This window comes from Channa argus, chromosome 13 (genome assembly GCF_033026475.1).
Source record: "Channa argus isolate prfri chromosome 13, Channa argus male v1.0, whole genome shotgun sequence".
Lineage (NCBI taxonomy): Eukaryota > Metazoa > Chordata > Actinopteri > Anabantiformes > Channidae > Channa > Channa argus.
Genome location: NC_090209.1, coordinates 25,688,112 through 25,706,657, shown reverse-complemented (window position 1 = coordinate 25,706,657; position 18,546 = coordinate 25,688,112). Strand labels below are relative to the sequence as shown.

At 40.9% G+C, this 18,546-nt stretch overlaps 1 protein-coding gene across 5 annotated transcripts in view; it reads left to right on the top strand.

The window, feature by feature from the left end:
- Nucleotides 1-10,674: 10,674 nt before the first annotated feature.
- LOC137140144 (PDZ domain-containing protein 4-like) overlaps nt 10,675-18,546 on the top strand; it is a 38,324-nt gene continuing 30,452 nt past the window's right edge. Inside the window, exons 1-3 of one of the 5 annotated variants that reach the window (XM_067528291.1) lie at nt 10,677-11,192; nt 12,104-13,649; nt 15,144-15,393. In XM_067528291.1, the coding sequence (XP_067384392.1) occupies nt 15,217-15,393 (177 nt within the window). In that variant the 5' untranslated portion in view covers nt 10,677-11,192; nt 12,104-13,649; nt 15,144-15,216. Of the gene's footprint in view, nt 11,193-12,103; nt 15,394-18,546 lie in introns of all 5 variants that reach the window. The other 4 variants (XM_067528290.1, XM_067528289.1, XM_067528292.1 and 1 more) reach the window with 4 other exon arrangements.

The window sequence follows — 18,546 nt, the reverse complement described above, 5'->3', positions numbered from 1 at the left end:
CCTACAAACACATTCACTGCACTCAGGTGGTCTCCAGTAAAGTTACTGTGTGACTAGTGGAACAAAGGTACTTTAAGTCACCTATTTTTGTATTTTTTATTACATTTTCTTTGTAGAAATTAAGTTTGACATGCAAAAATCTGTTTTTCATCATTTTCTGTCAAGACAAAAGGCCAAATTAGAAAAACAAAATCTCTTTAAAAGTTTTTCAAAGGGGGAAATAACCTGCCATTGCTTATTGGTTGCCTCTGGCTCCCTTCCCACAATTCAACCAATCACCAGCCCCCATCTGTTTCCCACTGTAAACACATTCAACACTGCGTGTAGAACATATCATGTGTCATGTCCCTCACAGGGATCAACCAAGCTCACAGTCTATGGAACTAAAAACCTTCCTAATCTTTACTGGTCCAGTTTTGTGTGCGGCACCACACCTCACACTGGACTCTGCAGCTCTGTTGTACTGTGCTGTCCTCTGGTGGACACGTCATGAAATTAACTTATACACAGTGAGAAAACTAAGTACAGAATAATTTCTGGTGGAAAATCTGTCCGGCCAACACTCAATGATACACTTTAATCTAATTTTTCTCTTAATGTGATTAATGTACATACACATCACAAACTGTATCAAACGTTTGGGTCTAAGAAAGTTTTTATGTCAAAATTAGTTTTTAGGAGTATTGTTGTTCTTAACTTTGTAAATAAAACGATTTATCTTTCCATTAAATGCTACATTTTACTTTGAAAGATACTCAGCCAGCAGGTAAGTGCAGTACCTGCTTCCACACACAGGGTGGCAGCAGCATCATTCTAACCCCAACCACCACACAACCTGCTGCAGATGGACAGTCTGCACTTTGGTGCTGGGTCACTGAAATCAGTGCTTCTCAGTTCCAGGTTGTGTCTGAAATCACACCTATTCACTATATATAGTGTGTTCACATGTCTGTCTTAGTGTCCGATTGTTGAGTGTGTAAATCTGTCCACTACATAGTGCACTCAAAGTATCCCACAATGCAACACCACTTTCTGCTAACAGTCCCACAATGCAATGCTCCCCTTGTTTTAGGGATAAGAAAATTACAGTTGCATGGCTCCAACAGCTGTAACTGTCCAAAATCTCAACTGACTGCTCTACAGAGTGAACATCATGTGGGGTGTATGAAGTGAATGTAGAGGGAGGGATTTCAGAAAGGGTGTAGCCAGGGATAGTGAAAGCCAGCACAGCAGGGATGAGGACCAGCATGGATCCATTATCTTAACCACTTAAGATAATCCCACGGGGGAAGCAATGGAGCCTATCCCAGCTGTCACTGCGTGAGAGTGGGTTCCACTCTAGACAGGTCTCCAGCCTGTCTCAGGGCCCACACAGAGAGACATACACAGGTAATTTAGGGTCACCAGTTAACCGAACATGGGTTTGGACTGTGGGAGGAAGCTGGAGGAAACCCACACAAGCACGGGGAGAACATGCAAACTACACACAGAAACCAAAACGCTGCAGCAAGAGTGCTGACTGGAACCAGCAAGAGAGATCATATTACACCTTCACCAGCTTCTCTCCATTGGCTTCCCATCCCCTGAGATGATAAGAACAGTGAGGCATTTCCGATTTCCAATATGCTAATCACATCCCAGGAGACGAACCCTTTCTCTGCAGGGCAACTTAACGTAGCATCAATTAGAATTCCTGATAACAATAAAGTCAGACAGAGATCAAAGCTATCGACCAGTTTGACCTCCTCCGGTGTCCCTTTGTCTCATCTGACGTGGTGATACAGTCTCTCATCAGAGGAGGGTTTGCCTGAAACCACAGAGGGTAATTGTCCTCTCCACACAGTGACAGGATGTGTGCTGCATCACTATTATCCAGCGTGTTGGACTGGGGGGAAAATCCCTGTGGGATTCACGCCGCAGGGCGGCTGGAAGGTCGAGCAACACGTGGTGTAAAAAAACACTCCAGAACGACCGACACACAAAGACAAAAGCTCTTTATCGTGATACACTTTAAGCTTGGAGCATTTTCCGGGCCTTTCCTGCCACAACTTGTAGTCAGTTACATATTTACCATGACATTACATGAGCTTAAATTTTAATTTTTATATTTTTCTGGCCATGATAAAATCCTGAAATTTCCTTTTTCAATAAATCTTTTCTTTCACTGTCTTGCAATGTGTAGAAAAGATGTTGGATGTTTTATGCCACTGGAAAGATTTTACAAACCCCTTTTTCTGAAAATAATGTTTTGCAAACCTATTTTATTTACATTTGTGGAAATGGGGTTTGGACATATCAACATATCAATTTAAATGCAACATCAATATGGAAACAATTCGGAAAAGAATTCTTTACGCAAATTGTGTGAATGAGCAAAGAAATGTTCATTCATGTGATGAAATTCAATTCAATTCAACGTTATTTATAAAGCGCCAATTCACAAAAGTCATCTCAAGCCACTTTACAGAATAAAGACTACAAAGATGTAGAGAGAAAACCCAACAATTCCCTCTTGAGCCTTAGGCAACAGTGGAGAGAAAAAACTCCCTTTAATGGGGGTTTGACTCATTCAGACTGACATATTCTTCCTGCAGCAACCAAGTTTCAGTAAGACGGAATTAATCAATTATCGTGTCATTTACCAACAGTAAATTAGACAAGAGATATCTGATATTAAATAATCCTCATTTAATTGTTTTGGAGTCTGCTTCTGTACGAGTAGAGTACAACACCGTGACCCGGCCTGGGAATTGGGCCAGAGATGAAGAACCGTCTGTTGTGAAAACCCTTCAGTGAGGAGAAAAGTGACATGAAGTTGGGTTTCAGCCGCTTGGACTGTTGGCGGTTGCTGTCATTTGTTCCAACACGTATCAAGACATTTGTTGCCGTAGGATATTTTTCTATTTCTATTTCTGTCAGTGAAAGAGGCTCCAGGAAAGACAAACGTTTCAGTGGAATTTAGGCGAACCTCTCTAACGATGGAGTCGCCTTTCCTGCTCCTCGAGCACAGTGAACTGGTTATTTACCTGGACCGGAGAAGGTGGATCGATTGACCAGTTGTGGAAGGTGTCTCCCGAGGTTTTCTTTTAGCCGGGATCCAGGACTCCTGTGTTAGTGCTGAGGAGCAGGCCCTTTTCAGGACAGGCCATTAGTCATCCTACAGGGCCAGAAGACCGCGGGGTTGGCACTGTGTCTCCAGACCACAGCAGCGAGACATCCGGGTCCTGGGTCACTGAAGAAGAAGCTGATGGATAGAGACTGTTGGTCCATGTGGTTCGAGGTATTTAGAGCTGCGAGGTGCTTAGATTATTTTTTCTAAATGTTTGATTGTCCGCATGAAAACGTGTAGGCAGTTTTAACCAATGAGCTGGTAACGTGTGTTTGTTTTATTCACCTCAGTTCTGTGTGAGCTCGTAATGAGAACGAGAGAGTGGGTCGATGGCCTTTAAGGCTGAAAGGAGTAAATCTTGTTAACTGTCCCCCTGATATCTGACATCTATACTGTGTGAGATTAGAGACGAGGGGTCACACAGAGGAGAACACAGAGAGAGGGATCGATTGAAGGAAATGGAGGGAGGGGATTTTTTTATCTACATTCTGCAAAGATTTCTTTCTGAATCTAACCTGCTGTAACATACGGACGAAGAGTTCATATACATCACACATTCATTCGTGGTAGTTTGTTATTTGTGCTGTCTATTACTAAAACCAGAAGATTGTATTAATAATCACTTCATTAATCAATGAATCCTTTATAAATTGTTAATTCAATTGATCGTTTTGTCCATCAGCCAAACTTTTCTCAGGAAGAAGGAAACGATTTAGCCAGAGATGTCGACAAATTAATTTTTGCAGGTCCAATTCAAGTCTGAAGTGTCCTATGTTGTTATGAGTCTTCTCTCATTTGCTGCCATTTAAACTGCATCTGCAGGACTGCAGGAATTCAAAGCATAAAGTGCATCATCATCATCATCATCATCATGCAGTAACAGCATTGAGTAGTTTTTTAGGATAGTAACTGTATTTATTAAAATGATTAGATACATAGGACATAGTTCCGAACTTTTAGTCGATGTAAAACTATGTGACAAAATTATTATCACAAAATATCTAAAAATAAAAAGTCATTGCAGGGAATGTTGTATTAGATTATTATTATTTGAGCTTTATTGCAAAAAACGAGGATGTACTGTTGTAGCTGGCTGAGGTGGAGCTGTGTGAATGTGGAGTTAGTACTTTCTCTGAAGGACGGGTTTAGTACCGTGCAGAGCAGAAACCAGGAGCTGCTGCCTGCTGATGGTTTAACCTGAGGTTAATGAGTCTGTGATCAGACAGCGTCACGGACTGAAGCTCCAACCGGTCTGAGGAGAGAAAAGGCTTTTGGCGTCTGAATGTTCTGAAGGGCAGTTCACACCTGGAGGGGTTTCTGAAGCCTCATCTCACAGAATAAATGCCTTTCAGTTTACGGTTCCGTCATGTTTCTGTAGGTTTTCTATGACGTCATAATGCACACAGTCTTTATAAGATGCGGCTGTGAGCAAATCGTCTACTTCTCCTTTGATCAACTGCTGGGACGTCACACAGGCGGCTTATTCAAGAAATATCCATGTGTAGGATTTTTACATTTGTCCTAATCTCGGTGCAGCAAAGTATTACATAATTCTGTCTTTTATCTTTAACTGCTTGAACAGTCTATTCCAGATGTCACTGGGCGAGAGGTGGCGTCCACCCTGGACAGGTCTCCAGTCTGTCTCAGGGCCAACACAGAGAGACACAGACAGACAGACAACCATTCACACTCGCACACTGTCTCCTAAAAGTTAGGTTTCTATAGAATTGAACTGGAAATTCCAATATGATTCATGAAGCAGCAAATATGTTGATACTGAACAGACCAAAATTGCCAGGCGACGTGAAAACCTCAAAATATTACATCTTGCAGCAAAATATCAGGTTTTGTTTTAATGTGTGATCCTGAAGTACAGTGTCCAGTTTGTGTGAGCACAGCGTTATTAAAAACAGCAGCTGGTTAGAGTCAGAGGAAGATCGAGGGCTGGTGTCATACAGGAAACTAACATTTACACAAAATGGGTTTTATCTCTTTTAAACACATCCACAATCTTGCTCCATCCCTAAGGTCTGTGGTTCACTTTCCTGAACTGAACCAGAGGCAAGACGCAGGAATCAATCCTGGGTGTTTGGCCTTCAACACCCACCACCCTCCACAACCTGCTCCTTTAATGAAAGAACCATTTCATTCATAAAATTTTGCATTGGAACATAAAGATGCAGCCATTAGGTGAAAACATAAGTGTGTTTGCACTTTAGTTTTAGGAGGCAGGGTTGTGCTTTCTGTCCAGAAATGTCTTGGCACAGATTTTTAATAAGAGTCTTCTGCACCATTTGAATCAACCTCAATGTTTTATTAACTTTCTTAAACCACGTCACTTAAAAAACTATTTATAATAATTGTGAAACTCCCAATTTTTGGTCCTAAAATGTCTCCTTAAGCTCACACACGTACAAAGAAAAGGTGACGACATGACATGTGATCAGTGTGGACTTTTCCTTCTGTTATCATTTTAATTTATCCTCCCATTTTGGTTTTGAATAATTCAACGAGCAAACACATCTGCCACTGTACTTTATTTGAAAATAAATCAAAAACAGATGCACTGAGTTGATCAGAAGGCTTTAATATGTAAAACTTATCTCTGACGGAAAAAGTCATATGTGGAGGCGACTGAATGAGCCACAAACACGCTTTGTCTAAATACAAAAGAAAATAAGAAGATGAAGTGCAGTGATACGAAGGTTACACAACCTGCCTCCCTGAGCTCTTCCAGCCTCACAATCCTCCTCCACTGTCTCTGCTCGACGATTTGATAACATCCTCTGCTCATCTCACACTGATTTTCCCTCATTTTAACTTTTCACCTCCTCCTCTTCAGTTTTCAGAAAGTTACTGGTGAATCAAAGCTGCCTATTTGTGCATAATACAATCATATTTATGTTTAATCAAATTATAATTACGCATTTTGTGAAGGGAGCTGCAGCTGCAGGGAGACAGATGTGGTTAATATCAGGTGGTTTAGGGATTTTGTTAGTGGTTATTCTGCTTTTAGTCATTTTCTTGCCATTTGTAAAGGTTTTTGGTGACTGTGTCTTTCTTTTGGACGTCTGTGTTTAGACATTTTTTTTTGTAAAGCTTTTGTTTTTTGAGGTTTATTTCCTTTACGGCTTTTACCACCTGGTTACACATATTTTAAGACACTTGCTGTGAGAGCAGCCCAACTCAGACAGACAATGCACGGATTTGACCCAGTTTCTCCCCGAGTCAGTCACCGTCAGCTAGACTGTGGCCAGCTGTTGGTCCGCTTGTCTGAACAAGCAATGACCAGGATCCTGCTTCGATTTTAGACACGATCAAATTTTTGAAAATCATACACTGTGGGCAGGAATGTCAACACAATGAGTAGTTGCTCAGTGTTAATCTGCATCAAAGTGTAAAAACTACATAATTTCGTTTTTATAAAGAGAAGCTGCTGCCAGATGTTTGCTTCACTGAGAAACTGCTTTGACTTATTCTGCTCCTGGTTTTCACTCCACACGATAATTGCTTGTTAAACCCACTGCCTGTGTGTGTGTGTGTGTGTGTGCGCGTGTGTACACAGTATGTTGTGTGGATGTAATGACGATGTCCACTATGTGTGTGTGCGTGAGAGACCTTTAACCTCCTGAGTGTGTACAGAGCTGTTGATTATTGAGGCTTTCAGGCTGTCAGCATGTGAAGATTACACCTTGTGTACAATCTCCAGCTCACTAATGTGTCCCCTGATGCAAACACAAACACAGACAAAACACACACTCGCCACTTCCCCAGTGTTGTTCACTCTGATTTGTCCCTCCACACTCTCTCCTCTCTGGTTCAAAGCAGATAATGGATTTGATGATTTCAAAGGATACAAGAAAATTTAAAAACCATTTAATTATTTTATGCAAATCATGTATTTTCCATCAGTTTTACCAGACAATGAAGCAGTTCAGCTGCACTGTCGGATCTTTACTATCCATCAACACTTTGACATAAAGAGATTCTTTAAATATTAAAAGATAGGACTGGGATATCTGAAGTGTGTCTTACATCAGTATTGATGTGTCCATACACAGTAGGTCTTAATAAATGGAAAGTGTCCAGTTTGAAATTATTTTGTCTTTTAGTTATTAGTAAGCGTTATTCGTCAAATCATCAGGAAAAAATATTAAATAATAAATGAAACATGCTCTTATGCACTGCAGGAAGTAGAGTATGAAGTGTTTGTTTCCGTGGAGATGTGTGTTGTATATGATCCACACACACACACACACACACACACACACACACACACACACACACACACACACACACACACACACACACACACACACACACACACACACACACACACACACACACACACACACACGGGCTAAAGTGACAGAGACAAATAGATGTTCAGTCTGCAGCTTCGCTTCAACACACACATCAGAGAGTTTCACCCACAACTGTACACAAACCAAAGTGTGTGTATGTGTGTGTGTGTGTGTGTGTGTGTGTGTGTGTGTGTGTAGGTGTGTGTGTGTGTGTGTGTGTGTGTAGCAGTACCTAAGCCCAGAACAATGTGTATTTTTTGGTTTACTTTATGTGGTTTTATCTGTATTTGTGTATCCTGTGTGTATGTATGTGAGTGTTGACACTGCAGAGCATCCCTCCTCCTCCTCTCTGTGTCAGTGTAATTACTGTGTTGAGCTGATAAACTGCTCTCACAGGACTGGACCATCAGCAGGGAGGAAGAGGAGGAGCAGAGGAAGATGGGAGGATGGGGAGAGAATGAAGAAATGAAGGGAGAGCGGGATGGAAAATGCAGGTGGACACAGTGAAAGATGAACAGACAATAGGGACGTGGAAAGAAAGATGACAGGAGACAGGGTGAGGAGGAGAAGAAAAGGATGAGAGGGAGGAGAGGGAGGAGTGGCTGTGCAGAGGCAGATATGGTAGGAATGAGGTGGGAGAGAAGATGAAGAATAAATATGTAGAAAGGTGGGAGAGAGGAGGAGTGATGATGGAGAGGGAGGTGAAGAAGATGAGGACGAGGAGAGAGGGGGTGTATTGATTCAGTGCAGTGGCAGCAAGGATGTATTTCATTTGGATAGACACAGACACACACACACACACGCACACACACCTCTTTCCCCACAGTGTTCAAATACAGTAGTTAATCTTACAGGTTTTATAAATGGTCTCATGGTGCAGTCTGAACCAGGGCCATCTGCTGAAAACTATGAACAGGGTGGCCACTGATTTTAAAAAGGGGGGGGGGGTCAGAGATGTAAATGTTGATTTGACATGAAAAAAGGTACATTTGGGGAAAAAAAACTGTTGAAAAACCCTCAGTGACACCATCATGATCAAATCTTTTTTTGGGGGGGTTTTATTCTTTTTGTTGGAGGAAACAGGCGTCCATGCATCAAGCCTGTTTGTTTGTTTGAAGAAGGCAATAATGATCCGGTTTATCATCACAGGGAGAAATTCACACTTGACAGCTGTAAAACTTTGGTTAGGAAATTAAACCCTGTGCCTTGCAGTCAGAGCTGGGGAGGCAGAGGTTTAAGGGGATGCTGTGACTTATGGGGGAGCGCTTCTTTTCAAAACCAAAAGTCACAAGGATTGGCTTGCTCAGGCGGGGATCGCATTCAGTATCTGCATTTTACTACTTAGCAATTTATTTACTGAATATTTAATTTGCCGCCCAGGACAAATTAAAAATTGGTGTCCACCAAGTGAGACACAGAAACCCCACACGAAATGAGAGAAAAATCCATAATGCTGCAGAAACACCAAGTTGTTCAACCCCTTTATGAACGTGAACCCCAACAAAGAAGTTACATTCAGGCCAAGACAACTCACTGATTCAACCTGTTGATTTTAACACAGATGCTTCATCCCAAACAACAAATCAGTGTGAGTTTATTATAATATGTATTATCGTACATCTGTGAAGTAAGAAGTGCAAATTATTTAGCACATGTGCATTTGAGGCTGTAAACATGAAAGATTGTTTTGTTTGAGTGGTTGCAAAGTTATTATCCTCTACAAATCTAAATCTAATAGATGTGTTGGCAAGGTGATGGAAATCAGCTATTTTTAGAGTTGCCTAGCAACAGAAGAGACGCTTCCTGTGTGTTTAGCCGGTGCAGCTTCCGGTGTGATCAGCTTCAACTGCTGATCAAATTAATCAAAGATCAATTTTTCCTGTTGCAGCTCTGTGATAGGATCACACTGCTTGGTACTCTTTGAGTGTGTGTGTGTGTGTGTGTGTGTGGGGGGGGGGTCGCTGTGCAGCAGGGGGCCAAACAGTCTATATGAGTCATTAAACCCCCCCCCAAAAAAACCCACAGGTTCACAGCTATGCACAGTGGTTAGATTGCAATGTTCACATTAATGTGTACATTATTCGTGATGATGCCAGTTTGTGTGTGTGTTTGAGAGGGTGTATACATCCATGACTAATTTAAATTAAATTCAGATAAATGTCCGCAGAGTTAATTTATGAGGAGATAAATTAATTTAAAACACTCGCACACACACACAGCTTTTGCTGCTATAATCCTGTTGCTGTGTTCACTGCTCTCCCTCCCCCTCTTAGGTTTTATGCCCTTTATGCCTTAGAGTGTGTGTGTGTGTGTGTGTGTGTGTGTGTGTGTGTGTGTGTGTGTGTGTGTGTCAGGGAAATGAAAATTGACAGATAAAGGCAGAAAATGAGACATTAATGACTGATGCTTTGGGAAATGCTTCGCTGAGTTAATATTATAGGCAACAAAAGCAAATAATGCTGAGGGATAATAAAACCTGATAAATGTGCATTTTCTTCACTGTTACTAACATTTGAGATGAAGGTGGCACCTGAGGTTCTGGGATCAGTAAATGTTACAGAAATCAGCTCCATCGAGTGGAAGCTACATCGTGACGGTGACAGAGCCTGAAAAGAAAAACAGGTAACACAACCAACACCGAGGTACATGAACGTGCACGTTCCATGAAAATAATCTTGATGTTTTGGTTTCTGTAATATTTGAAAACTTTGGTTAAAATGATATTACAGTGAGGTAAAACTAAACAGACCCCTTTCTGCATCTCCACGTCTTGGTGGCTGCTCATTGCTGGTATTTTATTAATGTCCTATGTTATGGATGTTGTTCAGTAAACCAGTGGGTTCTTTTTTCAGACTCCACTGTTTTTGTTTGTGTGTGTATGCGCACAAAAAAAACAAAAACACTTACATGACCTATACATTAGAACATGTTTCTACAAAACAAGTGCTTTTTGTTCCTGCCAGTAGTGGTGACATTTATAAAAATCTATCTAAACACATACGTTGTCTTCTTTAATGCAGTTCAGCTGGTTTCTTTGTTGTCTCAGCAGTGTATCAACATGACATGTTCACCTACTCTGCAAGAGGAAGAATCCAACCAAAGAAAACCTCAAAACACTCCTGCTGGTTTAAACTGGTAAAGTTGACATTTTGAAGATGAGAGGAGCCCACCCCCAGCCCCCCCAGCCCCCCCACACATAGATGGAGATAAGAGTGTCTTGGGTTCGTTTGAAACTGTGAGGGAGACACAAAAACATGTTTACACGTGTGAAAGCCGAGGAGTATCTGAATGTCACGGAATTATCAGGAAAAGAACAATAAGAAAGAGACAGAGCAAAGGGAGAGAGGGGAGGGGAGAGACTGAGCAGCAGCAGGGAGGAGGAGGAAAAAGGCATCGCTGCGAGGAAAATTAATTGCCGGCTGCAGGTTATTGGCTGGCTGTGCTGCCGCTGAGGCTGCTGTTGTTCCAGCGCGAGGAGGATGCTGCAGGAGGAGAGAGGAGAGCGCTGCAGATCTGCCTGTTCCTTCAAGATCCACCACCGGATGGTTTCAATGCCTCGTCACATGTGTGTGAGGGGCCGGGAACATTGAATCTGGTCCATTTTGCTGAAGCGGAGGAGGAGGAGGAGGAGGAGGAGGAGGAGGAGGAGGAGAGACGCTGAGCTGTGGAAGCTTTGCCCAGACAAGGCTCACTTCTGTGGGAGGAATCTGAGACTGAGTCCCTCTGGGAAATCAAGGAGTGGATGGTTCCTTAAACATCTGGAAAACGCTACAATTGGGGTAATTTTAAGCCAAATCACTTTACCTGTATTTTTATTTTATTTTTTTAAACTAGCAGCAACAGTGGGAAATGAAAAAAGGTTTTATATTTGTGTTTATTTGCAGCAAGAATCGGATTTGTCAAGTTTGGTGTGAAATGTGTCTTTTAATTAGGTTTGTTTCTTAATTAAAAAATACACACTGAGAATTTTAATTTGATTTTGATGCAAATTCATAGTTTTAACAGTGATAAAAATTATATAAGTTGCTTGTTTTTTATTCCACACCCCAAAAGACATTTTGGGTTTGAAAAATGATAAATTCTAACATAAGTTGATAAACAAATTCAGTGGTTTCCAACCATCTGTTCTGACTTATGAGACAATAAACTGCACTGTAGCTGGGACTTTTCAAAACAAGTGGCAATGTTTAATAATTTCAATCAAAACATTTTTATTTTAATTAAATAATAAAAAAAAAAACTAGAAATGCTTAAAGGAATCCAATAATTTATGCCAAAAAAAGCAAAACGCTGACAAAACTGTAATAAATAACATCATTCTCTGCTTTAAAATCCTGTGAATTATCTCAGGGTCCCTCAGATCAAACGCCAGCGTTGGAGATTGATTAACTGACTTATTTGTGTTGAGCTTTCCTCACTGCACTCGTGGATTCTTTTTTTGTTTCCAGAAAAATCATTTGACAGGATGAAGGTTCCCCTTTACACAGTGTCTCCTGCCTTAAAGAAACGGTAAAAATTTTGGTTAAAAAAAAACAAAAAACATTTTGCCTTTAATACAAATTCTGGCTTGTGGAAACTGAAAAGGATTCGACCAGAGGCCTGTGTGTGTTCATGTCTTTCATCCCATGTGTGTAAAACCAGTCAGAATCTCATTTCTCTGTTTTTTTTCCTTCTGCTTCTGTGTGTCCAGGAGCGAAACTAAGCTGGATTTAACCTTTGGAGAGAAACGTCGGCGCAGAGGAGGAAAGCGAGGGGTGAATGGAGGGAGGAGATGAAGAGCGGACAGTCAGAGCATCAAGCTCACAGTGAAAACAACAGGATCCACCTCAGTCTGCTTTCCAGTCCAGGAGGAGGATTTGGGGGAATTACTCAGAGAATAAAGTGGATTTCATTGTAGACCGACACAAAACTGAGCTTCACCTCCTCGGATTATCAGACCTGAAGGAGACTTTTGTGAAGTTCTCTATTTAACACTCGAACCTGAAAAAGAAAGATTTTTTTTTTCTTCCCTGGTGAGCAACAGGTGCAAAGAGACTTTAAACTGGAAGTTTCAACAAATACTTGAGATACTCCCACCAGAAAGAAGAAGAGACTTACTGAGCATCTACAAGCCAAACAGACGGGAGTTTTGTCTCCTGGCCATTTAACTGAGCTGAGTAAAATCCACAGGACTTCGAAAATCTCTAATGAAAAGCACAAACAGGAGGTTGTGGCACATCCACCTTCCATTTCCTTTTCTTGTTGCGTCTGTCCTCTTTTCTCACCACACAAACACACGTCCAATTTTCCCATATATTCCCTTGGCGACGTCTGACAGGAATCCCAGTGAGGCCTGAGTTGTATGAAGCAGGTGCTGATGACAGATAACAGCTGCAGAGAGGCTGAGGTCAACTCCGTTAAAGCCAGAGAAGTGATGTTTAGTGACAGGACCCACAGGTAATGGAAGCTGAGCTCAGGCCCGATGTGCTGCCGTTTGTCGCCTCTCTGCAGGATAATTCCATCTCAAGGACCAACTGTGGGCGAGGTGGACGGTAATAAAAGCAGAGGGGGGGAAGTGAGATGCTGCGTTCTGCAAAGCCTCAACAGTTCAGAGAAAGTAGTCAATTAAAATGAAACCTCAAACGCCAAAAGCAGAAAAAAGTGTTTGTAACTGAGCAGCAGTGATGTTTTGCCAACATTTTCATATTTTGCTATAATAATGCACAAGAGTCTGTTGGAAAGATCCAGAAGCAAGAAGAGTGTCCGTTCTGTCTTTACACAGTGATGTGATAATGATGTGTTGAAGGCAACACCACTAGACTTAGGTACATTCAAAGGCTTATTTCGAGATATTTGAAGTGAGAGAAGCAGAAAAGACGAAGCTGAAAATACAGCTGAGTCCAATGTCCAAGTTCATAAAATAAACCACAACTAAAACCAGCATTTTGAGCATTTGGAGAAGTAGGGAAACTCGAGCTGTGTTCGGATATTAGCTCTGCAGAAGAGACGACCGATGATGAAGGTCATGCAGCACCGGCAGCATCTGTTCGACATCCAGGATGGAAGGATCCGTTCGAAAAAGATGTGAACCGAGCTGATTTCTCTCTGCGCATTTACTATGAAAATCACAAACACTGAAGTTTCTTAGAAAAGACAAAGTGAACATGAACCGACTGAGCCACTGTGTGAAGCACAAGCACTAACTAGAGCACAGATTCCACTGTGGACTCAAAAACGTGTTGAAGTTTACAGTGAAAGTGAATACGCGCATGTTGTTAAGCACAAAAAGTTTAATCGTAGTCTATTGAACTTTTATCGGCACAATTTAATTTTTCAGCTCATACGTCAAAACCTAATTTTTAATCACAAATTGTGACAAAATTCTTTCTTCAAAACAGACGTTCAGATGTTAAAACACTATTTTCTGCAGAAATAGAAATCAGGTGCCAAACATCCATTTTTATGTTCAAGCTGTGCATCTTACTAATATTTCAGATCTAAACCAGCAGCCTGTTTGCTGATTTCTACTCGTCAGTCTGAGGAGAAAGAAAGTGTTTTTAAAACGTCACTAGTGCTCAGATTATTAATTAGTAATTGAATTGATTCATCAGTGAATCAGCCCCGAGCAGTTTTTTTCTTCTTTTCTCCTTCATGTCTTATTTATGGCCACTGGCCTCGTTTCCACTGCAGCTTTAAACAAATCTCAGAAGACAGAAAGTCAACGTTGAGCTGAATATTTAACGATTAAGTGTTTTGTAAAGATTAGTGAAATCTTATAACCTTGTAAATGAAGCACAGTTGGTTTAACTGATTTTTTTTTTTAAGAGCAGACATCGAGTTGTTGAGAAAGCACAAACCTGTGAGAAAAAAACTGTGTCTGAAATTTACATATCAGCAAGAAAGTGTGCACGTGTAATAGTGCACGTTTTGTACAGGTGAAACGTAGCCACACGTTCAAGCCCACACACACCTTCACCTCACTCTTCTTCTTCATTCCTCCTTCGCTCTCAGCAGCATTTTAACGGGAGAATTTTGTGAAGGGTTTTCTACACGTTAAGGCTCCTCTTCATCCTCCTCCTCCTCCTGAAACAATCTCCTGCGGTGAAGAAAACTTCGTTCTTCACTCTTAATGAAAAGACGCAGCAACCATCCTCCTCGCCGCTAAACAACGTCCTGCTTCTTTTGTCGTGAATAAAAACACAAGATGTGGGTTTTGCTTTTGTGTTCAGAGTGACACAGCAGAGAAGAGAAGGCAGCAGGAGGAAAACTCCACCATTGATTCCCAGATGGTTTTTGAAAGCGAAAGTGAGACTTTTCTCGCCAGAGACACATGTCTTTGTTGATGAAGTGGTGACGTTTGACGGATAAAGCGTCTGCGTTTGTTTTAAGAAACCAAACGAAGCACATTTGAGGATTTTTGATGAAGCAGCTTTGTTTTCGTCAAGAGTTTCCTTTTCTGAAAGAGAACTAAGACCTCAACGACACATTTGTGCATTAAATAAGTGAAAATGAACATTTATAAGAATAATTAATTTTGCAGGTGAACTGCTGAAGCTTTACAAATAGGAGTAGGTTTTACTAATTTGTCTTTAAAACATACAAATGGATCTTCCCACATAAAGGCCTTTGTCAGCAGAGATTACAAATGTCACCAAGGCTGTTTAGGTTTTAGGCTATTGCACATTTTGTTCAGCTGATGTTAACTGTTATCATGAACAAATAATTATATTTAGATCTTGTTTGTGTCAAAGATCAGAGGCTGGTAAAAAGGGCCAACAAAGACTGACCTTAGGACAACAGATCTGGAGGTGAAAGGTCAAATGGATGAGCTGGATTATTGATAGAGTGCCAGCTATTTCCAGAGGGACCTGCAGGAACAACAGAGACAGAGGACAGAGATTAAAGAAACAGGAAGAAATCCCAGACGGACATAACACCATCATGGGCTGCAACATGTGTGTGGTCAAACGCCCAGAGGAGCAGTACAGGATCATGTTCCAAGTAAGAAATTACCTTTATTCTTCCTTCTTATTCTAACTTATCGAAGACCATTTATCGATCTTCAATTAGAGTGGGGTCCACAAGTCTGGGACCACACTATGGTCCAACTTTGAGGATTTAGAGGCACAAGACATGAAAAAGAAGAAATATTTCAGCTTCTTCACTTCCTACTGCCACAGAAATCAAACTGAAGTCAATTTGAGGTGTAAACATTTTTGTACAAATGTCAGATCTGGTTTCAGTAAAGGTTCATGGTCAGGTGATGGTCACATGGATTTGAGCACCGCTTCTCCAGCATAATCTCCAGCCATGTTCACCTGTTAGAAATATGACTGTGCCTCAAGTTTCCAGCTAAAATCAGAACTAAACCAGATTGTTGTTCTGAGCAAAGGGGAGTTTTCCCAGCATCAAATCATGGCTGGACTGAAGGTTTAAGGCAGTTGGATCAATGGTTTGATGCTGTGGATCAGGAGATAGAACGTGTTGTCCACTATTCGCAGATAGTATGTTGATAATAATATGTTGATACTGAACAGATCCTTAAAATGTTACCAGGCAATATATTTTGAGCCACCAAAATATTCGGTCTTGCAGCTAAATCTTGGGTTTCATTTTCTGCCATAATATGTGACCCTGAAGTAAAGCATCCAGTTTGTGACCACAGTGTTTTTAAGTGTGTTTAGGCTACAGCAGCTGGTTAGAGTCAGAGAAAGGCTGGTGTCATACAGGATTTTATCACTTTCAAACACGTCCACGATCTTCGTCCTTTATTGTATTAACCAAACCAGACACAGGACCCTAGAATCAATCTCAAGTCTTTGGCTTGACAATCCAGTGCTTTGTACACCCTAAACTCAATTTGCCTCGATGAAAGTACAGTTCGTCATTCACAAAACACATTGCATCGGAACAATGAATAGCTTATTACATTTGCCACAAAAACATAACCTTGTTTGCAGTTTAGTTGTTTGGGAATGAATTTTTTTTCTTTAGGACACGGTAGATGAAACATGTCTCAGTTTGAATGAATCAGAAATTAACAAAATACATTTAACAACAAAACAGTGTAAATCTCTCAAAAATCACACAAGATCAGTTCAGTACCTGGTGGATATTTCAGCCATTAAACATTTGGTTGTTAACCGCAAAGACGAAAGCCAAGTATTTTTGCATCAATTAAGTAAATCCAACAGCTGGAAAGAAAACCAAATCTACCGCTGTGGACACAGACGTATTAAAGGAAGCTATGGTTCCATTAATTATTACCTGAAAGTAAATGGACCAGCCTGCGATATTATTATGCTTTCTCTTCTGGACTGACTTAATTCATCACATCATAAATTTTGATTCATATTGACATCATAGCATCAAACAGTTGCTGCAGATATGTCAGCTGAACATAGATGATGCAAATCACTCATCCGACCACATCCCAAAGGTGCTTTAGTGGATTAAGATACAGTCGATTACTGTATTTTATTGGACAGACTGAGGTACTAGGAACTGCGTTAAAATGTCCCCATTGACAATCATATGTTGGCATTTTCCGCTATTAAGTACGGTGTCCCTCAAGGGTCAGTCTTGGGACCAATTTTATTCTGTTATACTGCTTCCCCTTACTCATATTCACATAGGGTTTTTCCACTTTTATGCTGATGATACACTGCTGTATCTGCCTGTCAAAGCCTCTCAATTAGTTTCATCACTGCTTATACAAGAACAAATGGTTAATGGCTGCAACTCTCTTCTAGCTGAACACGAGAAAAAGATAGAGTTTGTTGTTTGTTTGAGTTTGTATTTGGTCCTTAGCATGTGGTAAAACAGGTCCTGACATTTACCAGACCCCTGGTGGATCACATTCAGCCTATTTCTAATAAGGTTGCCGTTTGGTTTGACAGGTGTTTTTTTTTAATGTGTCCCTGATGGGGGGTGGGGGGGGGGCTGAAAACAGTTAGAGCACAAACGTCTTGGAATGAGATGCTTTTCTACATTTTATAGTCATGTCATTATTTGATTTAGCTTAGATTTTATTGTTGTGTTTGTAACTTTTTTTCTACATTTAGAAAAGTGCTCTATAAAGAGTATTATGCCAAACAGACACATACCTAGAATACCCCATCTACCTTGGCTACTTATAAGAGGGTCTCACTATCTGAATGTGTGTGTGTGTGTGTGTGTGTGTGTGTGTGTGTGTGTGTGTGTGTGTGTGTGTGTGTGTGTGTGTGTGTGTGTGAGAGAGGGCACGAGTGTGTGTGATTACTTATCACATCCTCCTCAAAGCTCAAGGTCATCAGAATCCATTACAGACCTCATTAATCACACACACAGAGTAGTGGGTTCATTCAGTGTCAACGTGAAGCTAATTTTAGTAGTGGTGTTGTGTTCTGCTTTCAAAAAATAAAATTAAAATCTGTGGACTGATGTGATTGTTCCCCACTGTATCCAAACTATTGATTTCGCCTATATATTGCTAAATGTCAATTTTTACTTTAGCAGACCCTTTGTGTATCCATCAACAGGCTGTGGCAGAACTCTGCTTAGATACTTGACCCCTCATCTTGGTAAAATTGGTGGGGTTCAGTTAAATTAGATGGTTTTGAGGCACAGACCTGAGGTTTAGTCAAAGTCCACAAATGTTAATAGAACTGGAAAAGTGAATCCAAAAGTTTAATTTTAGCACGCTTCATCCATTACACAAGCAGCTTAGATGTGTATTCGGGGTCGTCGTCACCCCTGTCTGATGTGGCTGATTGAGCTTCGGCTGAAGAATTGTAAGGTAATTCCTCCATTTACCGTCCACTCTGTGCAATGTGTGCATTGCAGCAGGTCCACTGGCAGCAAAATGGCCTCAAAGCGTGATGCTTACTGCTACCGTGTTTAACACTAGGTACAGTGTTATGGAGGTTGCATGCTTCACCTTTGCTCCTCCAAAAAAAACAACACCACATCTTAACTAATGAGCTTTGAATTGTCAGTTTAAAGTTTAAATGGTTCTGACAGACATTCCTGACTTGTTTGAATCTACACTGAACTTGGACTGTTTGTTGTTCAAATCAACCCTTTTTCTAAGCCACCGGCTGTAGTCAGTCATGCTCACAAAAGGGAAGTTCAGAGGCCTTAGGCCTGACATTTGAACAGACAGCCCTGAAGCAT